This window comes from Mandrillus leucophaeus, unplaced genomic scaffold (assembly GCF_000951045.1).
Source record: "Mandrillus leucophaeus isolate KB7577 unplaced genomic scaffold, Mleu.le_1.0 Scaffold795, whole genome shotgun sequence".
In the NCBI taxonomy this organism is placed as follows: domain Eukaryota; kingdom Metazoa; phylum Chordata; class Mammalia; order Primates; family Cercopithecidae; genus Mandrillus; species Mandrillus leucophaeus.
Window position 1 is genome coordinate 973,518 of NW_012108641.1, and position 16,393 is coordinate 989,910.

At 36.4% G+C, this 16,393-nt stretch overlaps 1 protein-coding gene across 1 annotated transcript in view; it reads right to left on the minus strand.

Moving 5' to 3' along the window:
• RAP1GDS1 (RAP1, GTP-GDP dissociation stimulator 1) overlaps positions 1–16,393 on the minus strand; it is a 143,405-nt gene that overhangs the window by 33,607 nt on the left and 93,405 nt on the right. The window contains exon 4 of the mRNA XM_011967247.1: positions 12,000–12,128. Within this exon, the coding sequence (XP_011822637.1) occupies positions 12,000–12,128 (129 nt within the window). The remainder of the gene's footprint in view (positions 1–11,999; positions 12,129–16,393) is intronic.

Sequence of the window (16,393 nt, forward strand, 5' to 3'; positions counted from 1 at the left end):
TCTGAACAGGCAGGAATCTAGCAGTCATAGCTCATTTATCACTCAACTTCCACACCTAATCAATCACCAAGGTCCACCAATCTACCTCCAAAATCCAACCCAAATCCATTCCATTTCTCTCCAATTCTCCTCTCAATGTCTTTGGTTGCATTATCCTATTTTCTAGAAATTTCTTTCAGTGAATTCTGACCTAATCTAATATATACTGGTCTCTCTGGTGGCAAAGCTGGCATCCTGGGTTCTCTTTATCATTATCTTGATGGATCACTTCTCTCCTTCCTGTATTAGATATCCTGTTATCTATGCCTTTTCTCTTTCATTTGTTTTGTTTTGGTGGCAGCATCCTCCAGCAGCGTCGTGAGAAAGCTACTGTATAATACGTATGTGGGAGGTAGACATTTTGAAAATATTGTCTGAAAATGATCTTTCCCACCTAGAGTTGATGCTTCTAATTTAAATCAGTCCCTTACCTTACTCTGTTACTTTCTCATACTAGCAATTATCATAAATTGTAATTATACGGTAGTTTATTTGCAAACTATTTTAAAAATAAATGTCCATCTTATACACTAAACTATAAGCTCCTTGAGGGCAAGGACAGTACATACTGCTTCAACCACCAGAAACATAGTACACAGGATAGTCCCTGGTATAAAGCAGGTGTCCAAAATGAAGTTATTTATGAGTAACTAAATGAACATGTAAATGAATTATAAGGGTTACACTCCACTTGCTAGTCTCTGGTAAATCTCTTGTGTTACTATCAAGTAAAATATATTGCAAATTCAATTTTAAAAGAGGAGAAACACACATTAATATGGTTAAATATAGTTTTGATCAACATTTTATTACACTGCTTTGGTGCACATGTCAATGGATCTATTCCAAAATGATAAAAATCTACTCCAAGACTTTAAGTATGATTCTTTAATGCCATAAAACACTACAGCTTTAGCTCTTCACATGCCAAGGGGGTGGGGAAAAGTCAGGGTAGGGTGTCTTTTCCGATAAGATACTGAAACTCTCAGAGATCATATTCAGCAAATGTCAGCAAACTCCACCCAAAGAGGAGGTTTCATTTACAGATGAGGCCGGGCATGGCGGCTTGTCCCTGCAATCCCAACACTTTTGGAGTCTGGGGTGGGCAGATCCCTTGAGCCCAGGAGTTCGAGATCAGCCTGGCCAACATGGCAAAACTCTGTCTCTACTAAAAATGCGAAAACTAGCCAGGCGTGGTGGCATGCACCTATAGTCCCAGCTACTCAGGAGGTTAAGGCACAACATTCACTTAAACCTGAGAGGCAGAGGTGCAGTGAGCAGAGATCATGCTACTGCACTCCAGTCTGGGTGACCCAGTGAGACTCTGTCCCCAAAAGAAAAAAATAAAATAAAAAATAAGTAGAGATGATTTATCCCTGGAACTTTGTTGGTTATTCCTCTGCTTCAGAGAATTGTCCAAGTGAGATGAATTTCAAAAACATAAAATCATACGTAAAGTATACAGACATCATTATTCATCTAGTTACATGTTTTTACTCTTCTGTAAAAGAACAGTGTTGGCACTCTATTTCTTCTAATCCACATTCTTTTCCTCCAAACATTTAATAAAAGGAAACCGAGTCATTGCTGCTATGTAACTCAGGCTCTGTTTGCCAGCACAAGGAAATTATGCATCATTATTAATACAGGAATTATGGAACAAAATCTGTACTTAACCTGCAGGTGAATAGAGTGAAAAGACAGAATGAAGTATAATTTGGACATTATATTTATCAATTAAGTGCCACAGACCCTCAACAGGCCTTTGGCAAGAAGCCTCTTTTACTAAGGTTTTATTTTTATTAAAACTCTATGAATTCAAAGAGTTGGCCTAATATTATTACCAGCAGACTCCAGTTTCCTCTCCTCCATTTATTCTTCCTCACAAATACATAAAGCTCTTTTAGCTAATTCATACTGTTTACTTACATATATCTAAATTACATATTTGTACTGCTAAAAATTGGTATTTCTCATCAGATTTCTACTATGAAAGATGAAACATTAGTTTTCTTTCTTTCCTGTGTTCATCATACTCTCCATCTTTCTAATTATATGTAATTTTGTTTATATCACTAGTTGTGTTTCAGCAATACACTAATTCATTCTTCCTGGAATAGTGTTTTCTCATTTGCGTAGTTTTCTATGTGCTTATTATTAATGCAACTCCCAACACTCCATCAGTTGTCTAATCTTCTCTTAATACATTCACTTTAGATATTAATCAATTTCATTTCCTGTAAGAACTCTCCCAAGCACCATCCCATCAGTTTTTTGACCTAACCCAACCTGGACTGGTTGCTCCTTAAAAACATGCCACTTGGGACAATAACATCACTGTAATACTTGGGATTCCTGTTGGATTTCGTTCTCAGTTCCTATGTAGTTTTTCTTCATTTAAATCCCTTGTTTTGGTGGAACTGAACTTCCAGTGGCTTCCAGAGGAAAAGTATTTAAGAAATAAATTTTCTGAGATGTTCATGTGTGACAATATCCTTATTATAATCTTACACTTGACTGACAGTATGACAGAGTATAGGATTCTATGTTGGAAGTCACTTTCCCTCAAAAAATTAAAAAAGTTTATTTCACAAATAATATTGTAGATGGGGTACACTGTGATGTTACATATAATGAATAGTGAGCAGATCAGGGTAATTAGCATATTCATCATCTCAAGTACTTTTGTGTTGGGAACATTCAATATTCTCCTCCTAGCTATTTGAAACTATGTAATATATTACTGTTAACTGTAGTTATCCTACAGTGGTAGAGAACACTAAAGCTTACTCCTCCTATCTAGCTGTAATTTTGTATCTTTTGTATCTAATCTTTCCCTATTATTCCTCTTCCCTCTACCTTTCCCAACCTCTAGTATCCTTTTTTTTTTTTTTACTTCTATAAAAAACTTTAAGCTTCCACATGTGTGAGAACATACAGTGTTTAACTTTCTATTCCTAGTTTATTTCACTTAACATAATGTCTTCCAGTTCCATCCATGTCGTTGCAAAAAAAAAAAAAAAAAACAAAAAAAAACCAGGATTTCATTCTTTTTGGTGGCTGAATAGTATTCCACTTTGTATATATATGCCACATTTTACCTGTTCATGTTTTTAGACACCTAGGTTGATCCCACATTTATTGTGAACAGTGCTGCAATAAACACGGGTGTGTAATGTTTCTTCAATATACTTTCTTCCCTTTACCCAGTAAGGAGACAGCTGGATCATATAGTAGTTCTATTTGTGTTTTTTTAAAACTGAAATGGAGTCTTGCTCTGTCACCCAAGCTGGAGTGCAGTGGTGTGATCATGGCTCACTGCAACTTTACTCAACATCCTGTGCTGAAGCGATCCTCCCACCCCACCTTCCCAAGTAGCTGGGATTATACGCCTGTGCCACCATGCCGGGCTAATTTTTAAATTTTTTGCGGAGATGGTTTCCCTATGTCACCCAGGCTAGTCTCAAACTCCTGGCATCATGTGATCCTCCTGCCTCTGCCTCCCAAAGTGTTGAGATTACAGGTGTGAGCCACCACATCTGGCCCATTTATGGTTTTTGAGAAACCTTTTTTTTTTTTTTTTTTTTTTTGAGACGGAGTCTCGCTCTGTCGCCCAGGCTGGAGTGCAGTGGCCGGATCTCAGCTCACTGCAAGCTCCGCACGCCATTCTCCGGCCTCAGCCTCCCGAGTAGCTGGGACTACAGGCGCCCGCCACCTCGCTGGGCTAGTTTTTTTGTATTTCTTAATAGAGACGGGGTTTCACCGTGTTAGCCAGGATGGTCTCGATCTCCTGACCTCGTGATCCGCCCGTCTCGGCCTCCCAAAGTGCTGGGATTACAGGCTTGAGCCACCGCGCCCGGCCTGAGAAACCTTCCTAAGTGGCTGTACTAGTTGACATTCTCACAGTGTACGAGTTCCTTTTTCTCCACATTCTCACCAAGATTTGTTAATTTTTGTCTTTTTAATAATAGCCATCCTAACTGAGGTGAGATAATACGTCATTGTTTTGATTTGCATTTCCCTGAAGATTAGTGATACTGAACATTTTGTCATACATTGGTTAGTCATTTGTATGTCTTCTTTTGAGATGCATCTGTTCAGATAATTTGCCCATTTTAAAAACAGGATTGGGGCAGACACAGTGGTTCATGCTTATAGTCCCAGCACTTTGGGCGGCTGAGGCAGGCGGACTGCTTGAGCCAAGGAGTTCGAGACCAGCCTGGGAAGCATGGTAAAAACCCTGCCTCTACAAAAAATACAAAAACAAATGGAGCATGGTGGTATGTGCCTGTAGTCCCAGCTACTTGGGAGGCTAAGGTGGCCACTGCACTCTAGCCTGTGAGACAGAGTGAGACCCCGCTGTTGAGATGTCTGAGTCCCTTGGATATTCTGGAAAAAATCCCCAGTTGGATGAATAATTTGCAAATATTTTCTCCCATTCTGTAGCCTCTCTTTTCACTCCGTTGTTTTCTCTGCTTTGCAAAAGCTTTTTCATTTGATATGATCCTATTTTTGCTTATATTGCCTGTGCTCTGAAGTCTTACTCATAAACATTTCTTAGACCAATGTCCTGAAGCATTTCTCTTTTTTGTCTACTAGTTTCATAGTTTGGGTTTTACATGTGGTTCCATGAAAACTTTAAGTTACTTTTTTTTTTCTATTTCTAAAAAAAAAAAAAAAAAAAATCATTGGTATTTTGACAGGGGTTCGGTTCAATCTGTAGGTTGCTTTCAGTAGTATGACCATTTTAACAATATTAACTCTTCCAATCCATAAGCATGGGATGTTCTTCCAGTTGTTGGTATTCTCTTCAGTTTCCCTCATCAGTGTTTTGTAGTTTTCCTTGTAGGTCTTTCACCTCTTTGGTTAAGTTTATCCTATGTTTTATAGCTATTGTAATAGGATTGCCTTCTTGATCTCTCAGCTAGTTTACTGTGAGTGTGTAGAAATGCTACTGATTTTTGTATGCTGATTTTGTATCCTGCAACATTACTGAATTCATTTTTTGGTTCCAAGAGGTTTTTGGTGGAGTCTATAGGTTTTTCTTGATGTAAGATTATGTTTGCAGGCACAATTTGACTTCTTCCTTTCCAACTTTGACACCCTTTCTTTCTTGCCTAATTGATCTGGCTTCCCTAAAAATTTTGAAGGCAATATTGCATTTTCTTCTGGCTGCCAATGTTGTTTTGAGACATATGTCCACGAAATCATGATCTTTTTCATTCAACTTTACTTCCCTCATCCTCTCTAGAAGCTTCTCCACAGAATTATCTTTTGCATTCAACTTTACTTCCCCCATCCTCTCTAGAAGCTTGTAAGATGTTCTGTCCTCAGCATTGTAAAAGTTCACATTGATGTGCTATGGTCTGGGTGTATTTTCGTTCACTAGGACATTTATTTGACAGATACTTGCAATGTAGGAAATTTTGTATTTCAGTTCTGTGATACTTGAGTTATTTGGCAGTTTCCTCCTGTTAACTTTTCTAATACTCTTGGTCTGATCCTCTTATATTTTTTCTCTTTTTTTTTTTTTTTTGCTTTACTTTTACAAATATTTCTCCAGTTTTTGTCTTTCATTTTAGCAACTGTTCTTAATGCTCAAGCTCTTTTCTGTTCTCCTTAAGAATAGTGTACTGTTGCTTTTCTCTATCTCCCATCTTAGAAGTTGCCCTCACCTCTTGAGCTGTCTGCCATTGAAGAAGTTAGGAACTAAAAAAAAATAATAAAATAAAAAAAAACTGATTATGAGCTATGAGTATGAGTAGTCTTGTTGACTGCAAGATTCCCTATAGGGTAATCTGCTGGCTTTTTGTAGAGAACCCTCAATATAAAGAACTTTAAGTCTATGTTCTGGGAGACAAATAGGACAATAAAACTGTGGTTCTCAGCACTCAGATTTCACTTAACCTGTTTATGGATTGGTACTGTGGTACCTTTTACTTCAATTTAGTGTGATATCCCTCATCAAGAAACCCTCTTTTTCTTCTATCCTGACAAGAAGTATAGTATTCTCCTTGGATAGGCAAGGGGTAGTCATCACAAGGTGTGAAGGGGAAAGAGGGTCTAGAAATCTTGATGCCACCAAATCCCAAGCTCTTTGAAGATTGTGAAATGCAAACTGGGTTTCTTGGTTTCTTATCCAGGATTTAGATGTCAAAGGTTTGCTATGTAAGTTATTGCCTTTCTTCCCAGGTCCCAAGATGTTCTTGCACAATCCTCTCTCCTGCTTTTCTTTGTTATTCCCTTTCCTTGAGGTTGTTCTTGTTTGTTTGCTTTTTGTTTTTAGAGAATGGGTAGGGGGGAGGTCTCACTATATTGTGCAGGTTGGTCTTGAAATTCCTGCTGCAATCAGTCTTCCTGCCTTGGGCTCCCAATCCTTGAGGTCTTAAGCCTTTAAGAAGAAATCTCTTTACCGTAGAGTTTTAGTTAGTTTCCAACTAAAATTTTAAAAGAGGCGAAGTCTCATTCTGTTTATTCCATGTTAAATAAGAATGCATACTTTAAAACCATATTCATGCTATGATTTTTAAGTATAAAAAATTATGTACACACATTAATTGGGACTCGAAGAGAACAAAAAAAATTATATTAAAGAGTGTTGGGTTAAAGGCCAATTTCTCTTTAACATTATGTGTGCATAAATAACAATCAGGAGGAAAACAATCTTTTTTCATTATTATGGAAAAAATGAAAACATCTTTAATCCTATAAAATTTATGAAGCTTAATAAAGCAGAGCTATATTTTCCTTTCTGTCCCAACTCCGAAATAGACTGCACTTGTTAAATTATTTCCATTTCATCTTTAAGCTGCTACATTTCATCACTTGTCAGCAAAAGTACACAAATTTAACACTTTTATTAAAAACATTGACAAAAAGTAACTGTAGCATTTAGTAATATGTTATATTCAGAAGTATGTGACATGAATTTTAAACACTTGATATTTACATGAGTCAATAAAAATACAGTACTTGTTAACAGGCAAGAAAGCTCACTCTGAAAGGGGAAACATTATTCTGGGGCACACATGTTCCACGTGTCGATGTATATAGCCTAGTTATTACATGGGCATAACAGACTCATGATATAAACTTGAGAAGTCTTAGATAAACTTATTTTTCTTTTATCCTTTCTTCCTTCAAATGGGGTGTAGGGCAGTAACCACTGAAATTAGAGTATGAACCTAAATTGGGTGCATAATTATCTTTTAACATAGATTGGGGGAGACTAGGCTGAATAGAGGTGGTCTATGCAGCCTCTCAAACAAACCTGGTATTTTAACACAGCAACTCGTATCAAAGTGTTTGGAAGCAGTTTTTCAATGGCATGTTTTCCCTGTATACTAGAGAAATCAGCAAGGTAAACAAGGTTGTCTTTGCAACTCTTTACTTACCTCTTATCTCTCCTACCAGGTCAGGGCTCTCTCAGTACACAGTGCTCTGCTTTTATCCTCAAATTATTTTTCCTTATTTATTTATCTGGCCAATTAAAACTCCCTGATATGGTTTGGCTGTTCGTCCCTTCCAAATCTCATGTTGAAATGTAATTTCCAATATTGGAGGTGAGGCCAGGTAGGAGGTAATTAGATCATGGGGGCAGGTCCCTCATGAATGGTTAGTACCATCCCCTTGGTGATAAGTGAGTGAGTTCATGTGAGATCTGGTTGTTTAAGAGTCTGTGACCTCCCCTTTCTCTCTCTCGCTCCCTGCCTCACCATGTGACACGCCTGCTCCCCCTTCACCTTCTGCCATGATTACAAGCTTCTTGAGTCCCTCACCAGAAGCAGATGCAGGCACCATACTTAGTGTACACCCTGCAGAACCATGAGCCAATTAAACCTCTTTTCTTTATAAATTACCTAGTCTTGGGCATTCCTTTACGGTAGTGCAAACGGATTAATACACTCCCATTTCCCAAATGTCGCTGATATCACAGTATTGATCTGGTCATTCATATTATTATTCATTTAATAATATGTGCCAAGCACTATCCACTGAGATACCCAAAAGAAGTGTAAGACTGGAAAGTATAAGAGGTGGATGGTTGATAACTTTGGCTATCCTAAAGAGTATTTATGTTTAAAAAGGGTTGGTTAACAGAGTTGACCAACAGTTACAGGGCAAATACTTCTGCTTATTTCTGGGGTTTTAGCTTTTGAAAAACCTTTCACTTTTTTCCCAAAGGATAAAATGATTGAATTAAATATTAAACCATTCCCCGCCTTTGACTCTTCCAACAATACTTTTGCAGGTATCTCTAGAGTTCACAGGGCTCAGTAAAAACACTGCTTAGTGAGAAAGCACAGGCTGGCATGGTATACATTATGGAAACTTTAAAACATCAGTTAGCAAGTATATATTTATTATCTAAGAAAAACTTTTATAAATACTCAGCAAAGCAAACATAATCACTGAGAATTTGTTATATCCATTAAAATTTTTAATTGCCTAATTACTTTAAAAGTTGAGGCTGGGCGCAGTGGCTCACGCCTGTAATCCCAGCACTTTGGGAGGCCGAGGTCAGGAGATCGAGACCACGGTGAAACCCCATCTCTACTAAAAATACAAAAAAATTATCCAGGCGTGGTGGCGGGTACCTGTAGTCCCAGCTACTCGGGAGGCTGAGGCAGGAGAATGGCATGAACCTGGGAGGCAGAGCTTGCAGTGAGTCGAGATCTCGCCACTGCACTCCAGCCTGGGCAACAGAGTGAGACTCTGTCTCCAAAAACAAACAAACAAACAAACAAAAAAAACCAACCAAACGTTTTGATTAAACTTGTAAGACAAGCTAAGCCTATTATGTACCTAGTAAAAATAACTATGGACACTAAAATGAGACATGAAACTATTTGAACTATCACTTAAAGATGCTTTGTGTGAGAATTCAAGTTCTCTTTTAAAAAGAATGTACATCAAGAATTATTTTTCTCTAATACAAAAAACTGCTTTCCAAATGATTTATGACTAATAGAAATCCTATAATCCTGTTTTTTTCAAATGCCAGACAGAGATCCACTAACAAGTCATGTGATCACTTTAGGACGAGTACACTGAATATGTTAAGGATAATAAGTATTGTTTAGTTTCACGTAATACAGTAAGTGGTGATATGAAGATGTATTTCTTCTTATGGGCCATAGTCAAAAAGTTTGAAAACTATTGCCCTAACGTGAGCAATTTGGAATCTGGGTTTATGCAAGGCATTTTTTGAGAAATGTTAATATTTTGTATTTATATTATTATAATGTCTTAAACAGAGCAAGAGTTATACCAATATTTACATATTGAAGTATTTGTGGTTCAAATATGTAAGTTGTCTGAGAACTCTAAAATACTTCGATATTCATGTGTTCATAACTTAGATAAATGAATTTTCTTCTCAAAGAAGCTCTCAACTGTATGTATGATCCTAAATTAGTATTACTAAATAAATCACAGGGTTGGGTTAACTATAAGGATTAGGCCCAAGTTACTTCATAGGGGTGCTGTAAAGCTGAGTAAGGTTTGATACAGATCCAAGATCATCTTTTACTGTAAAATATAAGACTCCTTATATGGACATACTACATGGAATAAGTTTTTTAAAGTTTTAAAAGACTCCTGTAACTCCTATGACTAAACTCAAAGCCCACCCTCTTCCACTGCCACAGTTCTTGTTACATTCTTTTCACAAGAGGAGGTAATAATGACTAATACTTTTCCTTGACTCTCATTTGAGAGGTGGACGATGACTGTTTTGGGTAACAAACAACAACTCTCTTCTCACGAGGTCAAGCAGGATTTCTGCACAGTTCCTGATGTTGAAGGATTTACAAGATTTAGACACAAAACCATAAAAGAGATGAAATACTCCTCAGCAAACAACTACAATTACGTAAGTTCGTATTCAGCACAACCTATCCAAGGATTATTGTAATTTCCTTACTTGGTACTGACTTTTCCCTTAAAGTTAGGTGAGATAAATTTCATTAATCTTTGCTTTCTTCCATGTACTCTCCTAAAACTTCAAAAGGGAGGGGCCTTAACAGGGTGAAGGATGACTCTGTTGCAGTTCATTTTCTACAGCACCACTGTCCAACATAAATATAATGAGAGCCAAAAATGAAACCATATATATAATTTTAGATTTTCTAGTAAGATGTGCTAAAAAGGTTAAACATTTTAATATTTTATTCCACCCAATATATTCAAATTATCATGTCAACATGCAATCAACATATGAAATATTGGTGAGATATTTTATATTTTTCATAGTCTTTGAAATCGATTGTGTATTTTATACTGAACACATCTCAATTGAGACTTCATATTTCAATGCCCATTAAGCCACACGGCTGGTAGCTACTGTATTGGACAGTGCTGTTCTAGAAACTACTCACATTAAAATGTAACAGCGAAGGACCTGCACTCTTTGATTTTCATAAAACCAAAGGCAAATGAAGAAAGATTTGAACCAATCATGTTTCTGTTACACTATCAGTATGGGATTATAACACAATTTCTGTTTTATTTCTGCCAACCATACTGAACACAAACTCCTACATTCCATTTTAATCACAAAAAAGATAACTCTGTCAAATACTAAATGAATGTTCTTTTATTCTTGGTCTCACTTGGATGACAGAAAAAATGTGTTAATTAGGCTAGCATAAAAAAGAAAAAACAGATGAAGAGAGAAAATGAGAAACATTCACAAATACTAGGATTGACCCACTAAGTAAGAACGACTTTTACTAAATATCTTTAATAAATAATTTCTATTCCCTTTGCTGGAAGACAAAACAAAAGTAAAATATTAAAATCAAGATGAGCTTTCAGTTAGAAAAACCAAGATTAGTGACTTTGTGCTTTTATTTATAAAATGTGGTACGTAACAGAATTGATATATTTGCTTGTTGTAACTACTGTATTTAGCTATGACAAAACACCATTTCATTTCACTATGCCCATAATAATTTATTATTAACATAATTGTGGAGTAGATTCAGACCTAGAGTTGTGAAGGAAGATAAGAAGCGGGGGGCAGGGGGAAGAAGAAAGAAATGGTAATCCATAACAAAGAGAAAAATGAAAAGAGATGGAGGTACTGAGGCCATCCTCCTCCTCTGTGTTATGACTAGGATGTGTTTCCATCATTGGTCTGGTTCTGTTTGCCTTCTGAATTTCAAGGCTTCCACAGATTTTGTTTTCTAATACTGTAACACATACATTCATAGAAAAAAGTCCTCTGTCATGTTTTGAGATTTTATGAAAAGAGGATGAAGAACCTTAGTCTGTTAGATTCCTCTTTACCTGAGAAGCATGCAATTTATATGAAATGTAATAAATTTCTTTTTTTTTCTTGGGACAGGGTCTGGCTCTGCTGCCCAGGCTGGAGTGCAGTGGTGTGATCTCGGATCACTGCAACCTCTGCCTCCTGGGCTCAAGCAATCCTCCTGCCTCAGTCTCCTGAGTAGCCAGAACTACTGGCACAAGCTACCACACCGAGCTAATTTTTGTATTTTTTTGTAAAGATGGGCCCAGGCTGGTCTTGAATTCCTGAGCTCAAGCAATCCACCCACCTTGGCCTTCCAAAGTGCTGGAACTACAGGCATGAGCCACTATGCAACACATTTCAATCTTATTTTTACCCACGGACATACAATTGCCATCCCTCATGTAAAAATATTAAAGCCATGTGGAGACAATTTTAAATATTCAACTCTATTACATAATGTACAGTGTAAGCTTTAAACACTAATACATAAAATTATTAGGGAAACAAAATAGCTCTCATTATAAACAATGCAATCATAAGATCTAATTGGACTTACTTTTTAAAATATTGACGCAAATATCTCAAATGCTTCAAAAAATTAATACAATCTAAGTGGATTTCTAGCTTCTTAATATCTAAAGAAAAATTTATTGTAAGCACATGAATAAGTTAATTACATTTGTGGTTCATGACTAAGACTTACCAAGTTCTGCTAAATTACCAAATGCAACAAGACACATTTCTGTAAGAGCTGCATTTTGGCAGTGGATGCCCAGTAATTTCACTAAGGTAGGAATAACACCCATATTGATAAGCTGAGCTTGAAGTGAATCTGTAAAAACAAAAAACAACAACAACAGAAAAGAAAGTGTTGACATGCCAAATGAACATTATAAGAAGAAAACAACTCTTATTTTCCCTACTGGAAACTCAAAGTTATTTAAATTACAGTAATAGAAAATGAAGTCCATTCACATGATTGTCTTGAACATTTTAAACATTAGTTCAGAAGAGTTTAGTTTTGAATCCTTTGAATAACCAAAAGGCATTTAGAAATAAAAATAGTTTGAAGACTATCAAATCATTAGTGTTTTAAACGGGGTCTTACACCATTAAAAAGCAGGCCTTTAATAAGTATAAACAAACATTACCACTAATTTTTGAGTGAAAAAGTTAGAGTAACATTTGCATTACAGGAAATCACAGAATATGAAAAGCATGAGAAAAGTAGCACGTTTAATAAAGACCAAGAAAGAAAAAAATCTTAGAATCCTTTAAAAACACTTTTCATAATACAAAATTAAAAGTATATAATAAATACACAAAAATGACTGGTTCTGAATATTTGCAACCAGAGCATTCCTGATGACTGCTAGGAAGAGATACACCAGAAAAAAAAAAAAGTTACCTAAAATATTTTTCTTTTTAAAGTTTTATTTAATTATAGTGACAGATCATTTCAGTGAGAGAGAGGAAAGTTTGGCTTAGAGAGGTGAAGAGAATGAGGTTAACATGGCCTTGTCATCATTGTTTGCCTTCATTTTCTAAGAAACTAATTGACTTTGAAGTACTAAACATGCCTTGGATTTCCACAAGGGTTCTTCATGGCAATAATAGAATACCTGTAGCAAAGCTGAAGGTAAATGAACCAAAATGAAAACCAAAAGTACTGCCTTTTAGAATAAGCTAAGAAAGAAATACAAAAATTCATATGTTTATGCAAAACACTATAACTGTCCACAACTGGTTCATCCAAAGATACAGAAACGCTCTTTCAAAATTTTTTTCTCTTTAAAATGATATGCCATTTTCAAGCTAATAATTTTCCCCAAATTCTTTTAAGTTATCTCTTTGCAATCTAAAGACAAAACTCTTTCTTACAAAAATACATGTTCCTCATAGCTCCAATCCCTTGGCAGGGTTGGCTTGCTATTTTTTTTATTATTATTACTCCTTATAGTTCTTAATCTATAGATAAGGAAGTAGGTGGGTGATTTTCAGAAAAGAACATACAGAGTTGAGCTATCTTATATGCCAGTTCATCATTGCCTGGTGGTCTTTGTTGTTAATTATTCCTGCTTTTAGAGTGAAGTATGAGAGATGGTCAACAGAGGCTTATTGTCCCTGAAAACTGATGACTGGCTAATTACAGATAATTATCTGGTTTGGCTGTGGAAGCCCATATATAATAGAAATGGGCCTCTTACCAAAATAAGAATAAAAAATAAACATGGAAAAAATGGGAGTTTATGTTTAGAGTTCAAATACTCTAATAAAACAATTTCAAATTTTGTAATGAAGTTATGAACTCTAAAAGGAGATAAGAATTAAAATATACTCAACTAAGTAATCTGTATTTATACTTTTGATGTTAAATTTTTTTTCTGAATATGCAATTTAGTAATTAATAATTTAGAACACTTAAAGGTAAAATACTTAAACAATAGTGTTATATCTATATTACATTGGTAGAATAGTTGCATTATGGTTATAGTATTTGTAATAATCATGCACCAAGGAGCTTTCCAAGTTAGAAATTATTTAGGTTACTTACCAGTAGATAGGGCTCTTTATTAGAGGGTCACCTCTGCAGATCCTTGTTCTTTAGCAGTATTTTTATTTATAAATGTATTCATTTTGATTACTTTGTCAAATACTGCACAGCTGATGAATCATTAAATTTCGGGTATGTAAGCGTGAGCACTAGCGCATGCATTGAATGTGAGTCAAACTCCACTGTATGTCTGCATATATGAAGCATCACACACCCCCTCAGTTCTGTTGGTATGAACTATAAAAAATCCAACAGTCCAGGGACATCAGAGGAACAACACATTTTATGAAGAAGATAACAGAAGAATACCACTTAGAAGATAATGCTCTTCATGTTCTGCTAACTTGGCATATCTATCAGTTTTTTGGACTGCTTTTACAATGTTACAAATTTTGGTTCCAGGTAAAAGAGGGATGAAAAGTCAAGAAATGTTACAGTGCTTAATACAATCTTTGGCATACAAATTGAAGCAGTAATATTTGAAATTGTGGCAGACTGGGAGAAAAAGTTAGCATAGCCAAATGGCACATTGTAGGTACTGCCATAATTCATGAAAATCATGTCGCTTCACGAAAATGTGTTTTATAACTACCCAGGAGCCAAATTCATTATATCCTCACATATAACACACATACCACACAAAAGAGAAAAATATATAGCCATCCAATTGGATGAACTCATTGTGGACCAACTGGGTGCTCTCTTTTATATCTACTTCTATGATGCTAACTAAAACAATCATCATACTCAAATAATTCTAAAATTTGTTCACACTGACTGCAGGCCTGCCATTCTACTTGCATAATGAAGGCCCAGAGGAGGAGAGAAAAAAAAAACAAAACACTTTTAACAGAAACAGCTTGATATAAATTTCCATTTTATGGACAAAGAGGCATTCTAGAATATGGTTCTCAAAGTGTCCCTGGAAGCCTTTCAGAGGATCACACAATCAAAGCTATTTTCATAAAAATGCCAAGATTTTATTTGCTCTTGCCACTGTGTTGACATTGGTACCAATGGTTCGAAAGCAATGGTAGGTAAAACTGCTGGCACTTTAGCATGAACACCAGCAATGGCACCAAATCGTATTAGTAGCCATTGTCTTCTTTACTTTTTTGGAGATGGAGTTTCACTCTGTGGCCCAGGCTGGAGTGCAGTGGCATGATCTTGGCTCACTGCAAGCTCCGCTTCCCAGGTTCATGCTGTTCTCCTGCCTCACCCTCTGGAGTAGCTGGCACTACAGGCGCCTGCCACCATGCCCGGCTAACTTTTTTTTGTATTCTTGGTAGACGGGGTTTCACCGTGTTAGCCAGGTTGGTCTCGATCTCCTGACCTCGTGATCTGCCCGCCTCGGCCTCCCAAAGTGCTGGGATTACAGGCATGAGCCACTATGCCTGGCCGTAGCCATTGTTTTCTTCACCATTACAGATAGTAAAACAAACTGCTACTCTTTGCAGCAATTTTTTTGGGAAAATATTTTTCATAAAAATGTTATTTCTGTTAACACACAATGGGTTTGTTATTTTAAAATGAAATACTAAATAATTTTAAATACTTTCTCGATTTAAGTTTCTAATTCAGTAAATATTGACAGATATAACCCAAATACATAAACAAAAGTCTTATAGGTCTTCTATAATATTTAGACATCTAAAATCATAAGACCAAAAATTTAAGAACCACTGTCAAAGGACTACCTAATTTTTAAAACAGTTTTTTTGAGCCCAAGTCTTGCTCTGTCACTCAGGCTGGAGTGCAGTAGCGTGATCTCAGCTCACTGCAACCTCCGCCTCCCAGGGTCAAGCAATTCTCTTGCCTCAGCCTCCCGAGTAGCTGGGATTACAGGCGCCTGCCACCACGCCTAGCTAATTTTTGTATTTTTAGTAGAGACAGGGTTTCACCATGTTGGACAGGCTGGTCTCAAACTCCTGTCCTCAGGTGATCCACCCGCCTCAGCCTCCCAAAGTGATGGGATTACAGGTGTGAGCCACCGCGCCTGCCAGGACTACCTAATTTTTATAAGAGATTGGGAGGTGGGTGGGAAACATGGAAAATATTCTGAAGTTCAATGATGTGCTTAGCAGAAGTGACAACAGGAAAAAAAATAAGATAAAAGCTTAGTAGGAATCCTAGATTTTGGCACTCTGATATTTTCAGAGAAATTACACTAATAAAGCTCCTAACATCTCATCTTGCTTATTTGAGTAGAAACTCTATTTAAGCCTAAGAGATTATTCCAGATTGAGTCTACCTATTTCAGTTACTATGTAGATATTACAATTCAGTAGGTGGTGGCAGTTGTTTTTTGAAAAGATTAAGCAGGGGTCCTGTTTGTGTACGATAAGTTGATATTCTTATTGACAGAAATAAATGATTCATTTGATCATCTTTTTTGTTTACTGCCCAAAGAAAGCTTGCAAATGTTTTTCAGAGGATAATAGCTGACATCCATGATATCAAGAATGTTATCAAGAGTATGACTTTTAAGTGAAAGACAAACAGGAAGAAATTCTTAGAAATAGAAATAGTTCCTGTTCTCTAGA